The following is a 22,058-nucleotide window of genomic DNA, read 5'->3' on the forward strand; positions in this document are numbered from 1 at the left end:
TACTCTGACAAAGTGATAATGTCATGTGAAATGTACAGATGTTAATCTGACTTAAGTAGTGGCAGCACCAATGCAGCACAAGCTTTCACTTGCATTGCCCTTCTCACTCTACTTATTTCAACATATTGGGTTAAATGCCACAAAGCAGTGCCAGAAGACACAGGAAAAATGGTAAAGGAATAAATTAGCAACTACTGAACTATTTGCTGTTAGCTCAACAGGCAAAAAAATCACAGGGGCAGCACCCAGTGAGCTAGCTTACTCTTCCGCTGCTCATAAGCCACTTCAACTGAGACATATCATCATGTTCAGAACTGCCCTGTGACTTTATCAGATACATCCATGAAAGTTAGGAAAAACAGTGAACAAAGAACCTTCTGTAAAAGCCCAAGTCCTTTCATATGGTCTTAAGGAAAAAGCAATGAATCAGCATCTTCTGTCCTCACCATTTTTTCTTCCAATAAGGTAAGGAAAAGGCATATTAAAAAAACCCATGCAATTTAATGCCAAGAGCAGACATCCACCAAGTTTTAAAGAACTAACATTATTTGTTACATTGTTTTTAGCAATGATCATATCACAGACAGACAAAATATAATCTGTTATCTAACCTTCATCTTGTCCTTTGAGGAACTTGCAAGTACTCTTCAATAAATTAGATCTCATTCGTGTTAACTGATCCAAAAGATTTCTTCTGGGTATGTCATAAGCATTTCTAAATGTCTGAGGTTTCAAATCCTGTGGTTCCAGTAAATGAAATTCCAATTAATGCCACATAAGAAACAATATCTAGCGTTTCAATGGAAGTATATTGAAAATAACAACATTACACACAGTGGTGCTTACCTTATTCAGCAAAGCTATTTGGAACCCAGCATACTCCTTCATATTGAGGTCTAGAGGTCTATGAGGAATTTCCCCAGTAATCCCCTGTAGCAGATGTTGAAAATCGTTCCTATGTGCCATAGACAGGTTGTGTGATCTGCTTCTGACCTTAATTCCAGTCTCTTGCGCTACCTTTTTGCCTACAGAGCCAATGACTCTATCGGACTCTATTTTGGCCTTAATTTGAAATAAATAAATAAATAAAATTGACAATATGCTCTTAAAAGGATTAGTCAGACTTATTCATTTTAAATTCCTACCTACAAGATTCAACAATGTGCTAACACACTATGACGACCATAACAGGCTGAGCGCTTAAGGAGTGCTTAATACATAACCACTTAATGCCTACTACAGTTTTAAATATAGTGAACAGTTTTCTGCATATTTCTCCTCTGCTGCCCATTACAGTATCTAAGCACCAATATGCATGCAATGCTTTTATTTTCATAAAATGCCATCATTTGACTAGTAATTCTCTGCAGATCTATCTGTACTTGTATAATGTTCAGCTGCTCCTGTAGAGAGCTGTCAAAACTCTCACAAGACTGATTTTCGCACAACTGTAGTTGCAATCAGTCACCCAATTGTATCAACTTTTTTAAAGCTCAATACAAATAGTCAAAACATTAAAAAATGTGAAGTATATGAAAATAACCAACTGGTTGACCAGATAGACCTAGCCCCCAATATTATGTTCGATTTGTACTAAAATTTGTACCAAAAGTAAATGTGTTCATAAATGCCAGCTTTTTGACAGAATACAGTTAAAAGAGCCAAAAGGAATTTAATAACACAACTGCCAATTGTGGTTTTACAATGTCACATAAATTTAAAGACCACTCAAAAATTTGAGTATGTATTGAGAATACTGAGTCTTTACTGGCAGGGCCCATGAGAAGTTACAAAAGCTTTAAGTACAATTTGCAGTGCATGTCATTATATCTTAGAGGAGTCCAAGATGTCTAGGTTGAGATATCAGTTTAGATTAGTGAGCAATATGACTATGATTTAACAGGATATGCTCTAGACTTTAAGACACTTGCTTCCTCAAATTCATTTTAATTTATGTTTTAAGAAAAAGCTGGTCCATAAAAACCCATTACCTAAGTTACAAGTACTTGACACTACTGTTTCTTGAAGTTTCAAGTTTACTCTTTTTTAAACACAAAGCTTAACATGCACAGTTCAAAAGTGGAGGTAGCAGGGCAGAAATGCTTTAGATGGTACAGGAGCCTAGTCAAAGATTTGGGCACTATTCTGAACACGGTCAGCAATTTCAAACAGTCACTTGACATTTCTACATCTGTATCATCATTTGATATTCTGTTATGTCAGTTATCTTATTTACTAAACACTTTCTACTTCACACCACAAGCCAAAGAAAAAACACTTTTTTTCTGATGCATCAAGCATAAAGCCCTATTTCCTGAAAATAAAAACACTAAAACATCTTTAAAGACAGCATTGGTTTGTTTGGATAAAAGTATGTTACTCTCTGCTAAGTGAAAATGCTCCTTAAATAGGAAAAAATCTCAACTTGTACTTCCATATCTGTCTCTATATAGTTCAGTTTATAAAGTCTGTATTTAAATGTTGTATTTTCCTTCAAAACACCAAAATTATTTTTTGGTAATTGCTTATGGGAAAGTATTAACTTGATCTTTCTGCTCTTTTTTCCTACAAAGCCACTGAACTTGAGTATTTTAAGATTATCTTGCTATTAGAATAAGTTTTTACTGCTCTTTTGCTTCAACATTACCTGCTGACTCAACTTTTTGAGATATGAAATGACACTGTAACTAAGTCCATATTCCACATTGTCAGCTATAAGGTTTGGTGCTCCCATCATTCTCACAGCTTTCTTCAAAGGCTGAAACATGGAATATATTGCAAGGTCATATTCAACTTTATACATACTTCAACTAACTGTAGCCATTTCAAATAGAACCTGAGGTTCTGAAAGTTCAAAAAGAACAACAACAACAAAAAAAAGACACTCAGGGCATATTTTTTGTTGTTTTAAAATAGTTCAATTTATACAGAATCAGTTAACAAAAATGTAATTTATATGCAAGTCCCAATGTATTATGAAATTAAGAAAGTTCCATAGCATTCCAACTATTCTCTCCTTAATTAATGCTTATTCTACTTCAAATAGAGACTACATCCATAGTGGAAAGACAACTATAAACTAAAGAAATTTTAAAACAGTCATCTTACCCCAAGATAATAAGGAGGCATTGTCTTCAAATAGCTTTCAAATGACTGACGCCATTTCAACGTAGGCTTTGCCTTGTGTACTTTAAACAAGTCATCTAATAGTTATAAAAAAAGCAAAGCAACAAAATGAAAGGCATGGCTAAATACCATTGCATCTTTTTTTTCTAAAAAATAAAATTCTAGTTAAAGAAACTCTTGAAGAAATGCAAATTCCTCAATTATTAAATTACTATCTACAAATCAATATATATACAAACTAAGCCAAACACACACAAGATTAATGCTGCAGCCAAAAATAGAACCTGATAAATTATCAAATTGAATTGGTATTGAGACAACAGATTAAGAAAAACGGCTCTTAAAACAATGAAAGTGAGATCAAAACATATCTGCAAATGATGATTGAGGAAATCATCTTACACACCAAGTCTGAGTCATGAAGGCCAGACAATTGGAAAGAAGTGAAACAAACTACTGATTCTACCTTTCTCCAGGTGTTATTAATACTGGCATTAATTACAGTAATCTGCTTAGATGATATGTTTCAATTACCTACCACATAAGCAAATTTGTATGGAGTGGTATTTACCTAGCAGTGGAAGCAGGACTGGGTAATTGTAAGGCATCACAAATAAATTCACACAATTCAGCGCTGTACTAGCTTTCAAGTAACCAAAAGGATGACCAAGTTCACTGTATTTTGCACTATTGCTCACATACACCTGCAATAAAACACATTACATTGGATTTACACTTCAAGTACTGTGTTCTGAAAGTTTACCTCTATTTTGATTGTAAAATAAGATACATGTAAAACAGCATTCCATAAACTTCAATTCAGCATGCATTCTACTTGCCTGCCAGCAGGTCTGAGGGGATTTTCTTTCCAGGATAAACTGGGTCAGTGGTGAAGGTTCTAATTCATATTTATCAAAAGGCAGTTTGTCAATGACCATCGGTTCACAGTCAGTACAGGAAAATTTCACCACAGGATGAGATGTGCGAGGTGGCTAAACAAAGTATTCCAGTGTTAGTAAGGCTGCACAACAATTAAAATGCATTTGTACTATGACAACTGAAGCAATACAGATCCTTTGAAAACACATGTATTTAAGGAAGCAACTTAGCGCAGAGGATTCATTTACTGTTAATGAGTCCTAAGCAATTTATGATGTTAGCACTGTCTTACTCTGAAGGAATCCTGTTTTCTAAATAAATGACAATTACTTCACATAGTAAGTCTAGAGCAATATGCAACTAAGACTTCTTGCGTTTACCCAAAAGCTGAACAGATGGGAGTAAGTCCTAGTGGGGACAAAAAACATCCTCAATGTTACTCTGGGACATGTCCACTTTCATTCCCTAGAGAAGCAGGTGCTGTATTTCTGCATTTGCTGATTTTGCCAGAAGCTTTTCCTTCTTGGCAAATTTACCAGGCACAAAATTCGAACAATTATAAAGACCAAGAGTAGTGTGTATTCAGAAAAAAACCCAAACTTTAAAAACTCACATTTTAACTAGACCTGAGGAAAACAAGTTATTTAAATTCCAGGAATTTCAGTGTTTGGATTTTTAAAATCTTTTTACTAATCACAGGAAAAAGGCCTTTGTGTCTCAAGTTAGAAGTTAACAACTTGGAATTTCTTCTGCTAAAAGGGAGAGCTGATTTTCAGTGTGATGAAAATTGGAGCTCTACACCTTCCATTGAAGGGAGAAATATAAGCTCTTACACTTACTCTGAGCCTTTCCCCAAGGCCACTAGAATCTGAGTAAGAGCCCAATTGGGAAGCCTCCTTCCATTTACTTTATTTACAAAAAGGTAACTCACAAATACACAAGATGCAGTAGAGAAACAAAAGGTCTCTTGGACCATCTTACCACTTCACACTGAAAGCAATTCTTTTACTTCTAAACTCTAGGCTCTTCATTTTAGGATAACCCACCCAAACAAGTCATCAGCCAAGAGAGCTGGTCTTGCTTTGAGTATCTCCACCCCAAGGAAGGTGGGCTCTCCAACCAGACACCAAACAGGAGGCCCAACCAAATGGATAAAGAATAACTCTTTTCAAATAGTATGACTAGTAAATAGTTGTGGTGGTGTTTTTGACCAAGCCTTCAAAGTTAGACTAGAAACAAAAAGGCTACAAAAGAAATTGACTACTCAGACTTGAGAAGCCCAATAATCCTTTGCTGCATAGCAGAACTATTTTTACCTCTGAGCAGCTGAAGCAGCCATTTACATGTTGATCTGCCAGCATAATTATTAGCATATTTTCATATACATTTAAGAAAGCCTTGGTGGCATCATTAGCCACAGTAGACTTAAGTTCTTGTTACAATTAGTGTTTGACACCACTCCACTGTGGATCAGGTAACAGGCAGGCAAAGTTAAGTATTTAACTATGAACTCTTAAGCAGACAAGATATGCTACCTACATACACACTGATTACAACATATGCTGTGTTTGAACACTACTGTTAGAACAGTACTGAAATACAGGTCTTGAAACACTATCAGCAACTTAGCTCACCAACATTGCATGAGGAAGGTACAACTCAATTTCAATTGATGTCAGCAAGAATTCAGCTGCACATGACAGTGCTTTAGAGTTATGAGAGCTATACACACTACAACAGAAAAAAAATCTCATCTTTTTGCAATTTGAATAAGTAAACTTCAGGCTTTTCAAAGATTTCATTCAATAACTTTTCACTTGGCAGGATCTATTTTATCAATCTTAAGATCTTGAGTAGCAAACTGTACAGACTCTACACGGCAAATGGAGGCAGATACGCTACTGGCAGTGATTACAAGGAATACACAGGACCAGCTTTCCTGCAGAACAGCCTTCAAATATCCACTACATAATGACCTCTTGTTTTTTTAATGATTACAGAAAATCCACTTTTATTCATATATGCTTTCAGTTCAGAAGAACATCAACATCCTTCAACCAATATGGCCACAGATGCCAAATGTCAAGATCTGCAAATATGACTAAAATTTCATACTCAATCACTCCTCAACAAAACAACCTCTATTTCAAACAACTTCATCTGTTTTCTAACCAAGAGATAAAATTTACGAGAAGTTCAGTGAGTATTAGTAAGCACATCCATTTCACAGCAAAAAAGCCCAGAAGAATTCAGCAAAAATCATCATGAAATGTAGGTAACCATTACACAACTGCAGGATTTCTACTTTAATAATTTCAAATATAAACAGAAACACAAAAATGCATTATACTATACTAATTACTAGTTCTCAGATGAAAAGACAGTGGCATACATTCTTTCATGAAAAAGAACAAAATAATTCTTAATAAATTTAAAAGCTAAGGTTTTATCAGTTTGGATAAATTGAAGTTGTGGCTACACAGCAGATGAAATTATATTCACTTAACTAGAATGAAAGCAGAACTACCACAGGGATTCAAGTTGTCAAGATTATATTTATTTTATTAATAACCTCTATGAGGCAATAGAATTTAATAGGCTTTTACCAAATGCCACCATTTGATATTCAACAAGGTTCAAACAAACACATTCATGTTCTGGGTCAAAAATCTGTCACAGGCAGTTTCCTAATGCTTCAAAGTTGTTAAAAAGAAAACCCCATGTTATTTGCTCATCTGTAGTTTATAGGCTTGCATGCATCACTCCCTGGGTCCCACTGCTTCCACATTTGCTACAATGCAATACATACATCAAGATTTGAAAACAAAAAATCTCAGAATAGGAAATACTGGAGTATTCCTGCATGCACAAACCCTTTGCTTTATCTTCAGTACATACCAGTGTTGGAGAATTTTGATCTGGCCAAAAGGATTCAGGAACAGGCCAATGTCCTATAGGAACCCCAGTTTTAGGGTTTGGTCTGACATAGATAAGTTTGTGACAGCTGTGCCAAGGTTGGGGTCCAAAGGGTCTGGATATCTCCACCTGCCCATCTACAGAAGAAAAAGGCTTGGAGTCAAAATAGTGTTAAAACTCAGGAACAATATTAAGTAACTTCTGTGAAGAGTCAAAGACTTACAATCCCATAGAAGCCCTCCCTGTAGTTACTATTATTTCTAAGAATAGCAGATAGTTGTCAGTAAGCATGTCTACAAAGACACAAACTGAGAAATCAAATAAGCATTGAATGTTTACAGGATGAGAGCCCAGGAAGGCAATTATCTAGAGCCCTTCATTATGTTTCTTTTTCCTCCATTGTCATTAACAGATAACCTTCAAATTCAAGCATTTAAGAAGTGATATACATGACTAATACAGCCATAATTTTTATTGCAGCAAAGTAAAATTTAAAAACATCTCACAAGCTTCTCAGTAACGTCCAAAGACAGCTAAGTCTCATTTCTCATTTAGAATGATAAATTAATGCCACACAGCTGCATTTGCTGTTTCAACTCTTAACACAGCCACTTTAATACACTGAAGAAAAAAGGATAAGCCCAGGTCTTTCTATATCATGTTATTTACATTTCCACCTGGTTAAAAACTGCTTAAAACCCATAAATCCCATTAACAAATGCATTTAAGACTACCTGAGTGGTTTGACCAAATGCAGAATGTCTGGCAGCTACAGCCAGTATTTTGAGACACTGCAAAGTTTTAGACTTAACAGGTAGGTTCTTTTTGTAGTTAAGTCTTTCAAATTGCAATAGCTTCCCTCTTGACTTGACAACTACTATATTAAGTTCACTAAGTTACACTGATGACAGTCATCTCTTATTTGATACCACAGTGTAAAGAATTTCAAGTACCATCAATTGGTGAGGGATCTGGTCCTGCTTTTTCAAAATTTATTACCACTCCACTTTGCACTTTTTGCACCAATGACTCAAGACATTGATTCAGCATTCTTGGAGAGCACACACAATATGATCGACCTAGAACAAAACAGACAGAGTTAAAGCTCTTCAGTGTTTCTGCCCTTATTTTAACTTGCATCATTGAAAACTGTTCAACCACCACACACATAGATTTATGTATGGATCACTGATTTAAAGCTTCTCCTGAACACTCCCTCTTTGTTTAAGCAGCAAGGCAGCCTAGTGAAGCACTGACAAGTGTCTCATTGGAAATGTTTGTATTTTAGACCCTTAATGACTAATTCAAATTCTTGCTGGCATTCATGGAAAATGGGCTCCCCCTTGTGACAGACATCAACACTTGAACTGTCCACAAATTTCAGTCAAAGCACTTGCCAGTACAACCTACATACAATCAAAGCAGTGGAATCAAATCCTTTTGGAATACTTTTCAAAGCCCTTTGTTTCCTCTTTATTACATCCCCTCTAATGCATTAGAAGAATCATCATACTTTTAAAATGTAATAAACTCAATACCTGAGTTTGATCTGGAATATAATTGCTCAGATATCAGCAATATGATCTGTAACTGAGAAAAGCATCCATTTTGTAGAATTATTATGCATTCTAAAAGGCATTCTGTGTGCTCTGGAGGGAAAAAACCTGAAACACCCCACTTCCTTCACTTTGGCTTTTTTAGACAATAGTGTGACAGGAATTAACAAAAACTGTACTGCAGAACAGACTCAATTATTACAATTTGTAATTGCAATACCAAGGTGTAGTAGGGAAAAATTAACTTTTCTTACAAATCATTTCTGAAGAAAGTAGATTCACTCTTCCAAGACAGGCTACATTTAATCGTCTGTAGCTTTAATGCTTAAGTGTCTTTAGTTTCATTATAACAGTCTTGAGAGTTTTTACAAGAGTGTAAGAACTTAGAAATCCTTATTCCATGACATGGAATCACACAATTAATTTAACTAAACTGAATTAATTTACACTTTGGAGAGCAATGACTTGTCAAGGGGAACAAGGGCACTCACCTCCTGTGACTTCACACATAGGTGTGATAGCAGAGTCATCCACAGGCACCCCTGTCATCTGTTCTGATTCTGGTGCTGTAATACCAGGCAAACGAAGAACCAAAGCAAATAATCTCTGATCCCATCGAAAGGGTTCCTTAGTCAACTCACTTCCAGGTAAAGGAGAATTGAGAGGTAAATGGAGCTGGAAAGGGATTTAAATCTGTGAATACACAGCTCTTAAAAGAAACAAAAAATCAGGTTTCATAGCAATGGCAACGTACTCTATAAAAACACACTTCTCTCTCCACACACACTTAATACCTCATTAACAAAACTGAGACAAGCTTCTAAAGGACAGCACAAGGTCCTAGATGCTCTTTTTGCATCCGGATACTTCACACAGATTAGTGAGAAAAAGAAAGCTTATCCAAACATTTAACTGCAGAAGGCCCGAACAGACAGATTTGCAACAAGTAATTCCAAGTTCCAGAAATTTTGATACATCCCTGGCTGATGATAACAATGTTAGCACAAGCAAAATTCTCATTTCACCTGGAGCACTACAGCAACAAAAGGGGAAAAAACATCCCCAAAGCAATGACTCAGGTGGTGCAAGCAGTTCCATTAGCACACCAAACACAAGGGAGTTAAAGTCCACGTGCTGAAGCAAACTCAACATGTCCTCATTTACTCTCATGCAGCGTTCAAAAAAATCCCAGTTCTCAACGCTCAGCTCAATGCTAGCAAGAAAGTACTGGTCTGTTTCAAAACTTGATGCAAATCCACACAAGCACTCATTATATACTGCCTTCATTTCTAGTTCATAGTGGTTAGAGAAATTACAAAAAGGTGTTAAAAAGGTTTTTTTGCTTGCTTATTTTTAAGGGATAGCTTGAAAGCATTAAAGCCTGATTTCCAAAACCAGATCCTGCAGCTATTTCTATTTACATAATTGCAGCATCTCATACTGGGAAAAACACATACCTGGTTGTTTGAAAAGTAATCAATCTATTGTACAATCTTGCAATTAAGAACAAACATGACAAAACTACTCAAAATATGGCCAAGAATTAGAGTATTTTGGACTTTTCAGCGCACCTGATGATTCCCCCAGAATTTCTCTTTTTGGTTATGCAAGCACAGAGCACATGTAAGAACAGAACTATTTTCTCCAAATGCTTCATGTTTTACACGAAACTGGTCAAAGGGAAGGAACTCAGTGATTTATAACTAACTGCTTGACATGCATGTCTTTCCCCTCTATACAAAGAGCCATAACGACTGCCTGACAATGGTAACTCAGTTAAAAGAAGTGCCACATTCTTAGTTAACCGCCTGGAATCCCAACTGTAAGAAGACTGATTTGCAAGGACTCCACCATCCTGGCTTGCGGGTATTAAGGAATTCCATTCAAGCTTTCCTACTTAGATCTGACCGAAGATATACTATTTCCAAAGAGTACATTTGATCAGCAAACAAACCTGTTACATCTATGTAACAGCACTGTTTTCCTTCGGGCAGCATATATACATATTTTTTACTATGAATATTTATACATATAAGTATTCCATTAGAGCCTGTACCAACAGTATCCTGAGTTCAGTTTACCTCAAGCTACAAAATATTTCATTGGCTCAGCTAGTTGTATGTAGAGAACTCTAAAACCAAAGAGTAGTCAGAAGCTGGCCATTGCATGATGCACAGATCACTATCAGGAAAGTTTGCAAATTAAGACAAAATGCAAAGCAATCACCGCCAAGTCAAATGTCCTCACCTTCCTTCCAACAATCTAATTCCAATTAAGTTTTAACATCCTTTACCATTTATACTGGCAAAGTTATAGATTCAAATCACCACATCCACAGACATTAGTAACTTGGTCTTGTCATCTCCAGTTACCTTTTTTTTAACTGGTATTGTATTACCATAGCAACTGCATACCTAGCAGAAACTAAGACTAGAATTCTACATCCTGCATTTCATTTCTTTCCCCACGCATATTTTAATATGAAGGCATGCACACATTTTCCTCTTTCTCAACAACCAATATGAAACAAAGGTAGATTGAACTAAGGGAAGGTTATTTACCAACTGTGGTCTTCAACATCTGACTGTATATAGACAACAAGTGTCCTCCCAGCTTAGTACTAGAAATCAGCTGTCTTGTCTCATCATTCATTTGTAGGGGCACACAGAAGCCCTACCATTCCCAAATACCACCATGATAATGTAACTACACAATCAGTGTGTGCCTTATGCTACTCTTCCTGCCTTTAAAACAACTAAAATATTCCAGAACTACAAGGGGGTGGAAGATAAGAGTGTTCTAGAAGACCTCTTCAGTACAAGGTTATTGGTGAGCAGGTTCATTTATTCTCAGTCCTTGTTTCTACCTACATTTATGCAATCATGAGAAGCAGCACAGTCTAAAATCCTGGGCGGGAGAAAAAAAAAAAGAGGATCCTAGAGACCCTAGGATGAAAAAAGCTAGACAAGCATTAGAACACTACACTGGCAGGGCAGTCTGACAATGATCTTCTGGCAATGGCTGCAATAGAGGATCACCCACTACAACGGGCACCAATAGCACTGCTGAAGCTTTAGTACCCATGTAGTAACAGGAAGCTCCATCTTGATATCTCATAAAAGGGCATTAGAAGACTAGGCACTAAAAAATATGCCAACAGTCAACTTCTCTTCCTGTACCAAACAAAAAAAAAAATCTATTGGCAAGTAACCTTCCTTGCATGCCCTTCTGGTACCCAAAAAAAGGACAAGTCATCTCACATTCCAAGCAAATGCAGCCTTTCATCCTTGAAGGACTAAGGACAGATAACCATTCAAGCCCAGCTGAGAACATCAGCTCTTGACAGACTGAGAAACTCTACTTACAGTTATCAACATCATGTTTTCCCATCTTTTTCCATCCAATCCTATGCAGTTATATAACTCATAGGAAGACAAATTGTTCTTCCATAGGAGATAACTCAAGGAGATCCCAAAGACATCAAGGTCAACTGACACACCATGTCAATACATGATATACTTGGCCATTCCACAGCCAGCATTAGCCACCACCCAGCACTCCCTGAGCTGACAGTTACACATTAAGAATTTACACATCAAGAGCTTTGGAGTGTCAAGTGTCAAGTGCTGTGAACCCAAAAACTTCTGCTAACAGGAATAATAAAGAAAAGAAAGAATACATTTAATGATATTTGCCATATATTTCTTGCAGAATTTGTTTAGAAATCAGAAGTTTTAACTGGAGAAACTATGATAAAAAACATAATAGAGCATTTAAAGTTCCTGATTATTCTCGACAGTAAGCAGAACCTTGCTGTGACACTTGTCACAGCTGTTACAAGTGCAATGCAAGGTGATTAGCTCTGGGAAGGATCAAAGTGACAATGCCAAACAGCTGTGGGATGAAGTAGCACGAAAACCACAGATTCTTCCTCTAATAGCCTCTCATAACTGGAAGATCAGAGGAATAGCAACATACAGAAACCAAGCAGCATTGCTCATGCTTTTTGCTTTTATAATAATTTATCAGAATGTATCAATATGCTAAGAACTCTATTTCAGTCTTAGAGACAAGTTTAATGCTACTTAGAGGGTATGTTGAGGGAGGACAAGGGAACATCGCTCAGCTGTTGTAAAACTCAAAAAGTATGTTATTTCATAATGTGAAGAGGGGTAAGAAATCTCTTCAAGCATTTATGCATTTGCTTAATGAAATATGAAGAAAGGGCTAAGACTGAATTTGAGGGATCAGGCCAGAAGCAAAGGCCATTCCATAAGGAATCCATAACATCAGACCAACTAATTAATGATGGTTGGCCAACAGTATGAGCCCATCCCCTCCTTAAGTTCTGACTCAAACTAGTGAATCCAGGGAAGAGTCTGGTCAACAAGCCATACAGAACATAGAATTGATGCTGGCACTTTTCAGCGCACTGGCACTGATGCATTAAAAAGCAGTGCCAGAAGGAACAGAACTGAAGTGTTACTGACTTGTGCAGGTGGAGAAAACTGCATAGACAATATAATTTCTGTTTTCAGTCAGAATAACCACACCCATGAGAGACAAAGCAGTACTCACTAAAGGGCAAAGCTCTATCTGCAACATCCATTTTAAAATCCACAAAGGAACAGGACATCTGAAGAATTCAGCAAGAGCTCTGAAACAGGGTTTAAGCTTGACTGCTTCACACTAAGGCAAATGACAGTGTTCCCATAGTGATAAACTGATTTCATTGGTAAGAATGCAAATCTTCATCTGAATGACAAAGCTTTGAGAAAACTTGCCTCCAGGTTCCATGCTGGCTTCACAGGCTTTCCAAAAAAAACTGCAACAAAACACCAAAGCCCAACATTGTTGGTTCCCTTGTACATATGCCTTAAAAGAACTAAAAATACACTGCCTCAGTCGATGCTAGGAAGTAAAACCACTGTTGTCATAGCCAGTGGGATATGATCACTTCCAACACCAACTCTGAAAAGCCTCCCCAAAGTCAAACCCAAAGAACAGAACAGACATTTGAAAGTGGCTGAAAAAGCTTTGTTAGTGAACCAAAGAGGAGCAATGAACTTCCACATCTCCAGGGTGGTGTTCTTGTACTAATTCTAGTTCATTTCTGCATGTCCATCTTGAGAGGTAACTGTCAAGGACACTCAGGGTAGACTAAGAAAAATTCTGATCAATAGGACACACACTGACAACAGCAAAAGATCACCCCTGAAAGACAGTAGCACCCTTCAATGCTTTGTTACTCTTCTCTTTGATAGTGTTAAGAATGTTTCTACCAGTAAACCTAAGGCCAAAAAAGGAGAAAAAAAATCACATCCTTTACTGGGTATGAAACATACACCCAGTACACACATATGGAAAACCATACAAACTTGTTTGCATTCAAATTTTGTCTTGCAGGAAAAACAGTGGTCACTTTGCCTTCTGGAGGAATGGCACACCTCTACATTGGCTTATTTATAACAAAAAACCCCACATTAATTCACTATTATTAGAGCAAATTCTGCATTTCTAGAATGCAATTTAGCAATCACAAAATTGTAACATTGGGCCTGATTTGACACGATCACAACACAAACTCTGGTTGCAGCACACACTTATTGCACACACTAAAAAATCAGCACTGCTCATGGGCCAAGTCTGAATTTAGTAGATTTATGCAGCCACCTTTGTCTCAACTTAAGTTACAGCAGTTTAAAGATGTGAATGTATGACCAAATGGCTGCCTGACTCCAGTAAAATGTCTTCTTGTGAAACCTAAGATGAAGAAGTTGTACTCACAACTTATTGTACTTAAAAGGAAAAGGAACAAAAAAAAGACTGGCTGGCTATAAAAGTCCTGATTCTTGTTGTAAAAGAAAGAGCTTAACTAAGGCAGCTTTCTTACCTAAATCATTCTGAGTAGCAATGATGAAAGGAGATGTAACAGAATCACAGCACTGCGTACACCAGGAGGAGCACGTGACAGTTACACAGTCCAGAGGCTTTTGACTGCTCAGGGCCTTGTCCAATGCAGCTTTTACCATCTCCACAACTGCTGGACATGTCCAGTATTTGATCACCAACACAGTTAATGATTTTCTTGATACCTCATCAGAATTTCCCATGGGACAACTTGCAGCTGTTGCCTCCTATCTCAGTCCTGGGTACCTCCAGGAAAATACAAGCTCCCTGTCCCATTCAACTGTTGCAGAGGGTGGTAAAGCACTCCCCAGTCTTCTCTTCTGAAGACTGAACAAACCCAGTTCTCAGCCTCTACCCAGAAGTTATGAGTTTCACCCTCTGAGCACCTTTGTGTTCCTCACTCCAGTATGTCAGTGTGAGATTTTACAAGTCATCTGACAACAGAGATTCTTCTCAACAAACAATGCACACAGCTGAAAGATTACCCAAAACAGTATTCTGCTGCTAACAGCACTGTATGTTGCAGAGGACTCTAAGAGTGTCAGACTACTCTAGTCAGGATTTTGGACTGCACACATTCTATCACGGAATTCATCTGAAAATAGCTTAATGGGTAAAAAAAAGTACAATGGAAGTTAGATTTCACACAGATAACCTACTTGTTACCATGTATCCAGGTATTCCCTTTCAGTTACTAGCTATGCTTGTTAGGAGTCCACACAGAATTACACAATCATTCAACCCTCTTCAAGTCAGACATGTTACAAAACCACTCAAATACCACTTTTCATACAGACAAATTCTGTAAGTGCTGTAAGAATGCAATATAATAGATTATTAGGAGAAATCTGAGTAACTAATGAACAGCAAAGTACAAGTTAATCTGTACAGTCAAATGTGGTGCAGCACAAGCAAAAGTCTGAATTCCCTGCTTAAGTTTTAAAATGGACCTTTGGATATTAACCTTTTCCCTGAAAAGGAAATGAGCTTAGGGATTTGTTATAGTTTGTTTTGGTTTTTGGCTTGTTTTTATTTTTTCACTACTGCATGGAATGGGCACTGAGCTGGCCAGACCAATCCTACCACTTGCATCTTTTTAAGGAAAGAACTCAAAATGGCCAGTAAGTTAAAATAGCTCAACGCCTCAGCATTTGCTGTACCTCTGAGTTTGCCAGATGTCTGAGTGGGTACTCCATATATCAAGAACTTGATTTTAAACTGCTCTACAGATTTAACTTGGAATATATTTCTTCAGTTCTTACCTTGAATTATAAACACTACTGATTTGATTATAATCTTTTTAAGAACTCAGTGTGAAAGTAGTACATGTTTCACATACTCCCTAGTGACGACATCCTTTGGGAAATCATTACTTTAACGGGTCTATACAAAAATTGGTCTTGTATCAAGACCAATTAAGGACACACATGCTTTATAGAAATCAATTTTTTCTGCTAACATAGTTTAAAAGCCATGAACTCCTTAGACAGAAAGGGCAAACTCATTTTACTAAACAGACCAACAATTGCACCACAGGTTTCTGTTACATGAAGGAAAGAGTTATTTGGTTTTTCATAGTACTATTGCATAAAATTACTTGAAATCAAAATAAATCACTTGAAATTAATCAAGACAAGCAAGTTTAAGCTATTAATGAGCATTCTTCTGAGGAGCCACTTATTCTCCTACTGTAAACAGTATCAATGTTTAAACAATATTTAGTACACATTACTGTAACCATAGGTTAGATCTTACCTCTTCCTGTATCCCACTGGTAGTAGTTAATTTACTTCCATCAGTAACTGTTATAATTATTGCTGGCTCCAGAAAAAAAGGGTTCCGTCCCTAAGAGGAAAGAAAGCAGTTACTTAAAATGATGCAACAAACTCTGTTCAGTCATTAAATAGCCACTGATATCGACTAACAAAACAACAAAGCTTGAGGTATTTATTCTCATGCACTGCATATTGCAGCACAGTGGGTTTCTGAGCCTTTTTACACTCAGACCACGGAATGCTGGACACTTAGCATGTCTGTATTCAATGAGTGCATACAGAAACAGCAAAAATGGTTAACACAAGACTTCAAGAATAAGTCTTGCCAACGTACTCTGACAAACTAGCAGCTGTTTAGGGAAGAAACCATCTCCTCAAAAGATACTTTCAATTCCCCCTATTCTGGGACTGATTTTGCGTGATTTAATTACTTTGTGTCCAACCAAAGTAACTGCATGGTATCTTGTGATCATGACCCTAAGACTGACATAAATAGCACCCGTTCCATTCTGATCAAAGTGGTTCACCATGCATACATAAAATCTACTTCAGAAACAAATACTTGAAAAATAGATAAACTTTCTATATGTATCATTTAGGATAGAAACATATACAAGGCAAGATATTCCAGGATCCCAGCAAGACAGGCAGCTAGCCTAGCTGTGGCAAAAACTTGAGGTCAGTTATTGTTATTCCTTTATCTACTGCCAGTATTCTAGGAGCTTTCTGTGCCTTCTGAAAAAGAATTCCAAAGCATTCCACAGATACATCAACTCCAAGCTTAAGTAACACATTTCACTCTACCTAGGGTTAATAATGGACTGAATAAAAGTCATCACAAGATTTTGTTTAGTAGGTCCTGTTCTTCTCTTGTTGATCTCAAGGCCTTGTTTTTCTTCCTCAGGAAACAAAGAAAAATGTAACTAAATCCACAGCCTAGTTCTGCTTATAAAGACAAACTATCTGATGAATGGCTGCGATTTACTCTAGAAACGTGGAGGGAGAACTAACAGGTTTTAAAAGACTTTTCAAATCCATTTTTAGAACCCATTAAATATAAAAGATCATCTACTGATTTTGTGCTTCAAACAGAACTATTATTTAACAATCTCAAATATATTTGGTGAAGGGTATCTAGTTTTACTACTGTGGCAGCACCACAATCATAATGGTCAATATTTTCCCAAACCTTACCGAAAAAAAATTTAAGATTTCTTTTCTAATAGCATACCATTACTACAAAAAATAAGCAAAAATCAAATCAAAACAAAGATCAATCTCTCCCATGAAAGCCAAGCTACTTTGTAATTTAATTTAAACAATTACTCAAAAGGATTTAAGAACCCTCGAAACACTCCATTTTAATTAAAATAATTTCCTAAGAATATTTAGTCTTATTTAATTCTTAACAGTATGTTTTTCTACCAACTAATAGTTTACCACAACTGCAAAACATCAGCTGGAAGCTAATTACATTGCACTGAAATAACACAGAAAGCAAGGTTTATAAATAGGTATTTCTCACGAATACTGCCCATAAAAATACTTGAACTCTACTACTAATAAGTTATTGTAAAAATGAATTGACAACTAATAAAAACACAGATTTATAATGTTTACAATGTCATAAGCAATGCTAAGTTAATATGCTGGTGCAATTCAAATACAAGTATTAAAATTCCCATCTCTGACAACACCTTTTATCCGGATATCCTCATCATTTGAAAAAGTTTTTTATTCCTTAACTGTACTTTGTCACAGTTTTTTTCCCATCCAAAGTTTAAGCCTTAAACAATTGGTGTTAGAATGTTCATGACATTATAAGGAAGAAAACAAGAGTTGTTACACTTGAGTTCCCTATGAAACACGTCTGAGGGAGAAATGCCTTAATCCTCAGGCTACTCTTTGTAATTTCACAAGCATTTTACATATACAAAGGATAGTCACTCACATACTAATAATCAATTGTTTTCAGAAAGATAATTAAAATGTATCATGGAAGAATTTTGGTAAAAAAGCCTATTACTGAGATTTACTACTTTTGATTTAAAATTTCCATGTCATTACTTTTTAAAGACCACTGACTCTTCTGACCTGCTCCTCACCTTAGTTATATGAAGGCATTCAAAACCAGTATTGAGTCAAGTATTCCTCCAACAAAACCCCCTCTTATTTATGTAAGCTCTCAACAGTCAGACATCATAAAATTGAATTGAAGACTTACCAATTCTTTTAACTAAACTGCAGCACTTCTGTCAACAACTGGTTCAGAACTTTATTTCTATCTAGTTAATCTAATTCTACAGTAATCAAATTACTTTCTATTTGTCTCCCCCTAGAAATACACTTTTTAAAAAAACAGCATTTACAAATCTTTGAAATATCAGTCTTCAAAATATATAGCAACATCACTGACTGTAAATGCATAGGTAATTAATTCAGTCCAGCCCAATTATTTTGGATAAGCAGAGGAACAGGGAGTGACAGTGTACACTACCATCTCTTTGGCAGCTTACAGGTATGCTGCAATGCACTGGGGAAAGCGTCTCAGGATAGCAAGGTATAAATAATAAGCCTGTTTACAACTTACTCTGATAACTAGCTAACCAGCATGAGGTTTTATTTATTTCAGAAGCAAATTCTTTTTAACACACTGCTTTTCCTTCTCAAAGTTTTAGCAGTGGTGAAAAAAGGAAGAAGCACCTACAGTTTTAATGGCTGACCACCCTGTAACAAGGTATGAGGAGGATTTTTACATTCACAATCTACATTTTCAAGGACAGATGCGCACCAAGACAACAAAAAGCCCACAGACCTCTTCTGGAAACAAAATTACTTAAAACTCAGCATCAATACCAGGGAAAGTTTGCTTGACTAAAAAGGAACAAGCAAGAGATTCAAAGCCTTAAAGCTAACTTAATATTACACAACACTTCCATTTGAACAATTTGACAGCTTCATGACTGCTTCAAAACACAAAGCAGCTCAGCTGCATTGGTTGCCTTTCCCTTGGTCTCCAGATGAAGCAGGTCTGTGCTCAGATAACACACAAATACAGAGCACAACTGAGCTCCACACCACTCACAAGGGGTCACAGTAAGAGGCATCCCATGCCACTCCAGCTTGTGTGATGCTCTCAGAGGGAGCCTCACATCAAGCCAGAAGTGTATCAAATTATCAAAACACGTTATTGCAAGGTTAAGGCTCTCACAACTAAGAATTCACTCCCACTGGCAAGTAAGCTTAGCACCAAATTTCAGCGTGACTAATTAATAATACACATATGATTTTTTTTTTCTTTCTTCCAAGTGTAGAGGTAAAGCAGATCAAGACCAATTCTGACCTTTACATATGCAAGTATACAATATTATATATGCAGGAAGAGAAGATAAAGACTACTGTTATCCCAAAGCACATATTTAAATATTAATTTCAGAGTCAGAAATGTTGCAGAACTGAAGAAATGGATGAGGTAGAAATGTGACCAAAACATACCAAATCAAAGACTAAAAATGACACAATAAGCAACTACTACAAAAATAAGTTTTTAGTAGTACAGAAACTTCAAGCCCACGAAAGGTTGGAAGCTGAAAATAGACATGAACTGGAGTGCATATTTTTTAGTAGAACATATCCATAAGAACTGGAAAAAACGCATTTTGAGATCACAAGAAATGTCTAAAAGGTACACTTTCAATTCAGTAAATCACCAAACTCTGAAAGCTGCATTGTACATCTATGTCCCATTATATTATCTCAGCAGAGCCTTTTCATTTTCAGAAGTATCAGCCCTAACTCCGTCAAATTTAGACATGTGGCCAGGAAATACAAAATTGCAGTATCAATTTTTTTATTCACTCTTGGTTTTTTATAATTTAGAAGGTCAAGCATCTCAAATTCTCCTGAGAATCTGTGAGCAACCATTGTTCAAAAGCAATAACTTAAAATGAAATCTAGAAGTCAGAATGACAAAAATTATTAGCTTTAAAGCTATTTTTAAACTGATAAACAGCTTCAAAAAATATCAAAACACTGAGCTTGAATTTCAAACTAAAACAGATGGTCCAAATCCATAACAGTTTTCACTTTTTTTTGTTTCTTAGAAACTTCAGTTACGCTTTAGCAAAATCATGAAATGTCTAAGACATTAACATTTATTGGAAACTTTCCCCTTCATTGCTCAAGGCAGAATACTATCAGTCAAGAACACAGAGGTATTAACAACTGTTCTCATCATCAGTTATATAAGAACTGCAGCATCTTGTGCAACTTCTTACACGTTGCACTCACACTTTCAGCAGCTTTGGCTATTTCCTGTATCCCCACAGAATTAATCACTGTACTTGGCAAGTCCTATAGAACTAAGTGTATTTCATGCTTTTGCACAACTGTTTCCCAAGTCACAAGCACAGGTGAATACACTGGTATCACAGCAGTATTTCAGTCAATTTATAGCTGGCAATTAAACTCTACAAAAATTACTTTGCCTTTATGGATTTTCAAATGTATGTCGACACACACTACAACCAGGCAAATACATGTAATGCACTACAGTACTAAACTTTGATCTATGAGAACACAAGGAAGAATATGTTGTGGGTGGGAGAGTGCAAAAAGGGCAGTCCAATTCTACCACAACATTTGCATTGATAAATCTGACCTCTCACATGATATGCCACCATAACGAGAACCATAATTCTGTGGCCACTGAAAAATATAGCACTGCTAAATTCTGTCACAGTGTTATCTAATTGACTGAACCTGCATGATAAAAATAATTTTGCAATTGTATTTATTTACTGTGTCTGTTTTAGAACTGAAATTGATTCTATGAAGTGGAAGCACCTCAGTGTCAGATAAACTTCTCTGCTTTCAGCCTGAAGGAGTAAGCACTGAAGAACATACAAATTCTGTACAGGCTTAAGATCTGACAAAGATGGACTTCACACACAAAGAAAGTTGCCAACTCATCTATCTTGCTGTCCATAAAGATTTCAATATGTTCCCTTGATACTGTTGATTATTCAATATATAATACAGTTTTGCAGTGGCAGCAGTTGTCTTAGTAGAAGATCAGATATTTGTATAGCAGATGTATTTCAAGATCACTTTCAGAAGCCACAGAAGAAAGTTTAATGGGAGCTACACCACCCAGTTCGAGCTTTACACAGGATGGGTGTTTTGAAATATGTTAAGCTTTCAAGCCATAAAATAAATTTTAATACAAACCAGAAATCTCCCTTGATGCCTGATTAATGACAACGGCAACAACACTAGTCACAAAGAGGAATCTTATGAAATAACCTAATAAAAGCCCCATTCTGGAAATTACACTATCTCCAAGAAGAAATGCCCAATGTTTTTCTGAAAGGGCTGCAGGATGATTCTTTCTATTAGAGCTAGTCCACACACACACCTGCAGTATGGACAAAGCATCCTGTCATAATACTGACATCTTTCAGCTCTCTCTACAGTACTGAAGATGGGAGGACTTGCGCTCTGTCTTTTGTTCACACTAGGCAGCTGGGACCCTACCTCACCAACAGACAGGTTTCAGGAAGAACACAGGAAAATTCATCACCTGCTAAACATAATTTGAGAGATCACCTCACTACAACCAAAAGAAGAGAACTCTAAATCTTAAGGGGAAAACAAATGCATTCAGAAAAGCAGGTGATAGCATGTTTTAGAAGACCAAAGTGTGGTCCCAAAAATGATAAAGATCTAGCTCCTCTGTATATATAACACACCCAGGGTGAATAGAAAGATCACACTTCTTCGGCTCAGGGATGAGGGAAAGAAACAGGTTTGACAAATGCTTAAGCAGTCTTGACTGAGGCCAAAACAGTAACTGTACTCTGGAAACACCAACTCTCAACACTACCACGGATTCTCC

General features: G+C 36.6%; 1 protein-coding gene across 3 annotated transcripts in view; it reads right to left on the reverse strand.

Moving 5' to 3' along the window:
- The window catches only part of INTS6 (integrator complex subunit 6), a 38,684-nt gene that overhangs the window by 5,823 nt on the left and 10,803 nt on the right, over positions 1-22,058 (reverse strand). The window contains exons 5-14 of one of the 3 annotated variants that reach the window (XM_039716652.1): positions 16,143-16,232; positions 8,969-9,152; positions 7,875-8,000; positions 6,904-7,058; positions 3,966-4,118; positions 3,698-3,830; positions 3,109-3,203; positions 2,648-2,758; positions 847-1,062; positions 612-738 (exon numbers count right to left, since the gene is read on the reverse strand). In XM_039716652.1, the coding sequence (XP_039572586.1) occupies positions 612-738; positions 847-1,062; positions 2,648-2,758; positions 3,109-3,203; positions 3,698-3,830; positions 3,966-4,118; positions 6,904-7,058; positions 7,875-8,000; positions 8,969-9,152; positions 16,143-16,232 (1,390 nt within the window). The remainder of the gene's footprint in view (positions 1-611; positions 739-846; positions 1,063-2,647; positions 2,759-3,108; positions 3,204-3,697; positions 3,831-3,965; positions 4,119-6,903; positions 7,059-7,874; positions 8,001-8,968; positions 9,153-16,142; positions 16,233-22,058) is intronic. The other 2 variants (XM_039716653.1, XM_039716654.1) reach the window with 2 other exon arrangements.

This window comes from Passer montanus, unplaced genomic scaffold, assembly GCF_014805655.1.
Source record: "Passer montanus isolate IOZ18808 unplaced genomic scaffold, ASM1480565v1 scaffold36, whole genome shotgun sequence".
Taxonomy (NCBI): Eukaryota; Metazoa; Chordata; class Aves; order Passeriformes; family Passeridae; genus Passer; species Passer montanus.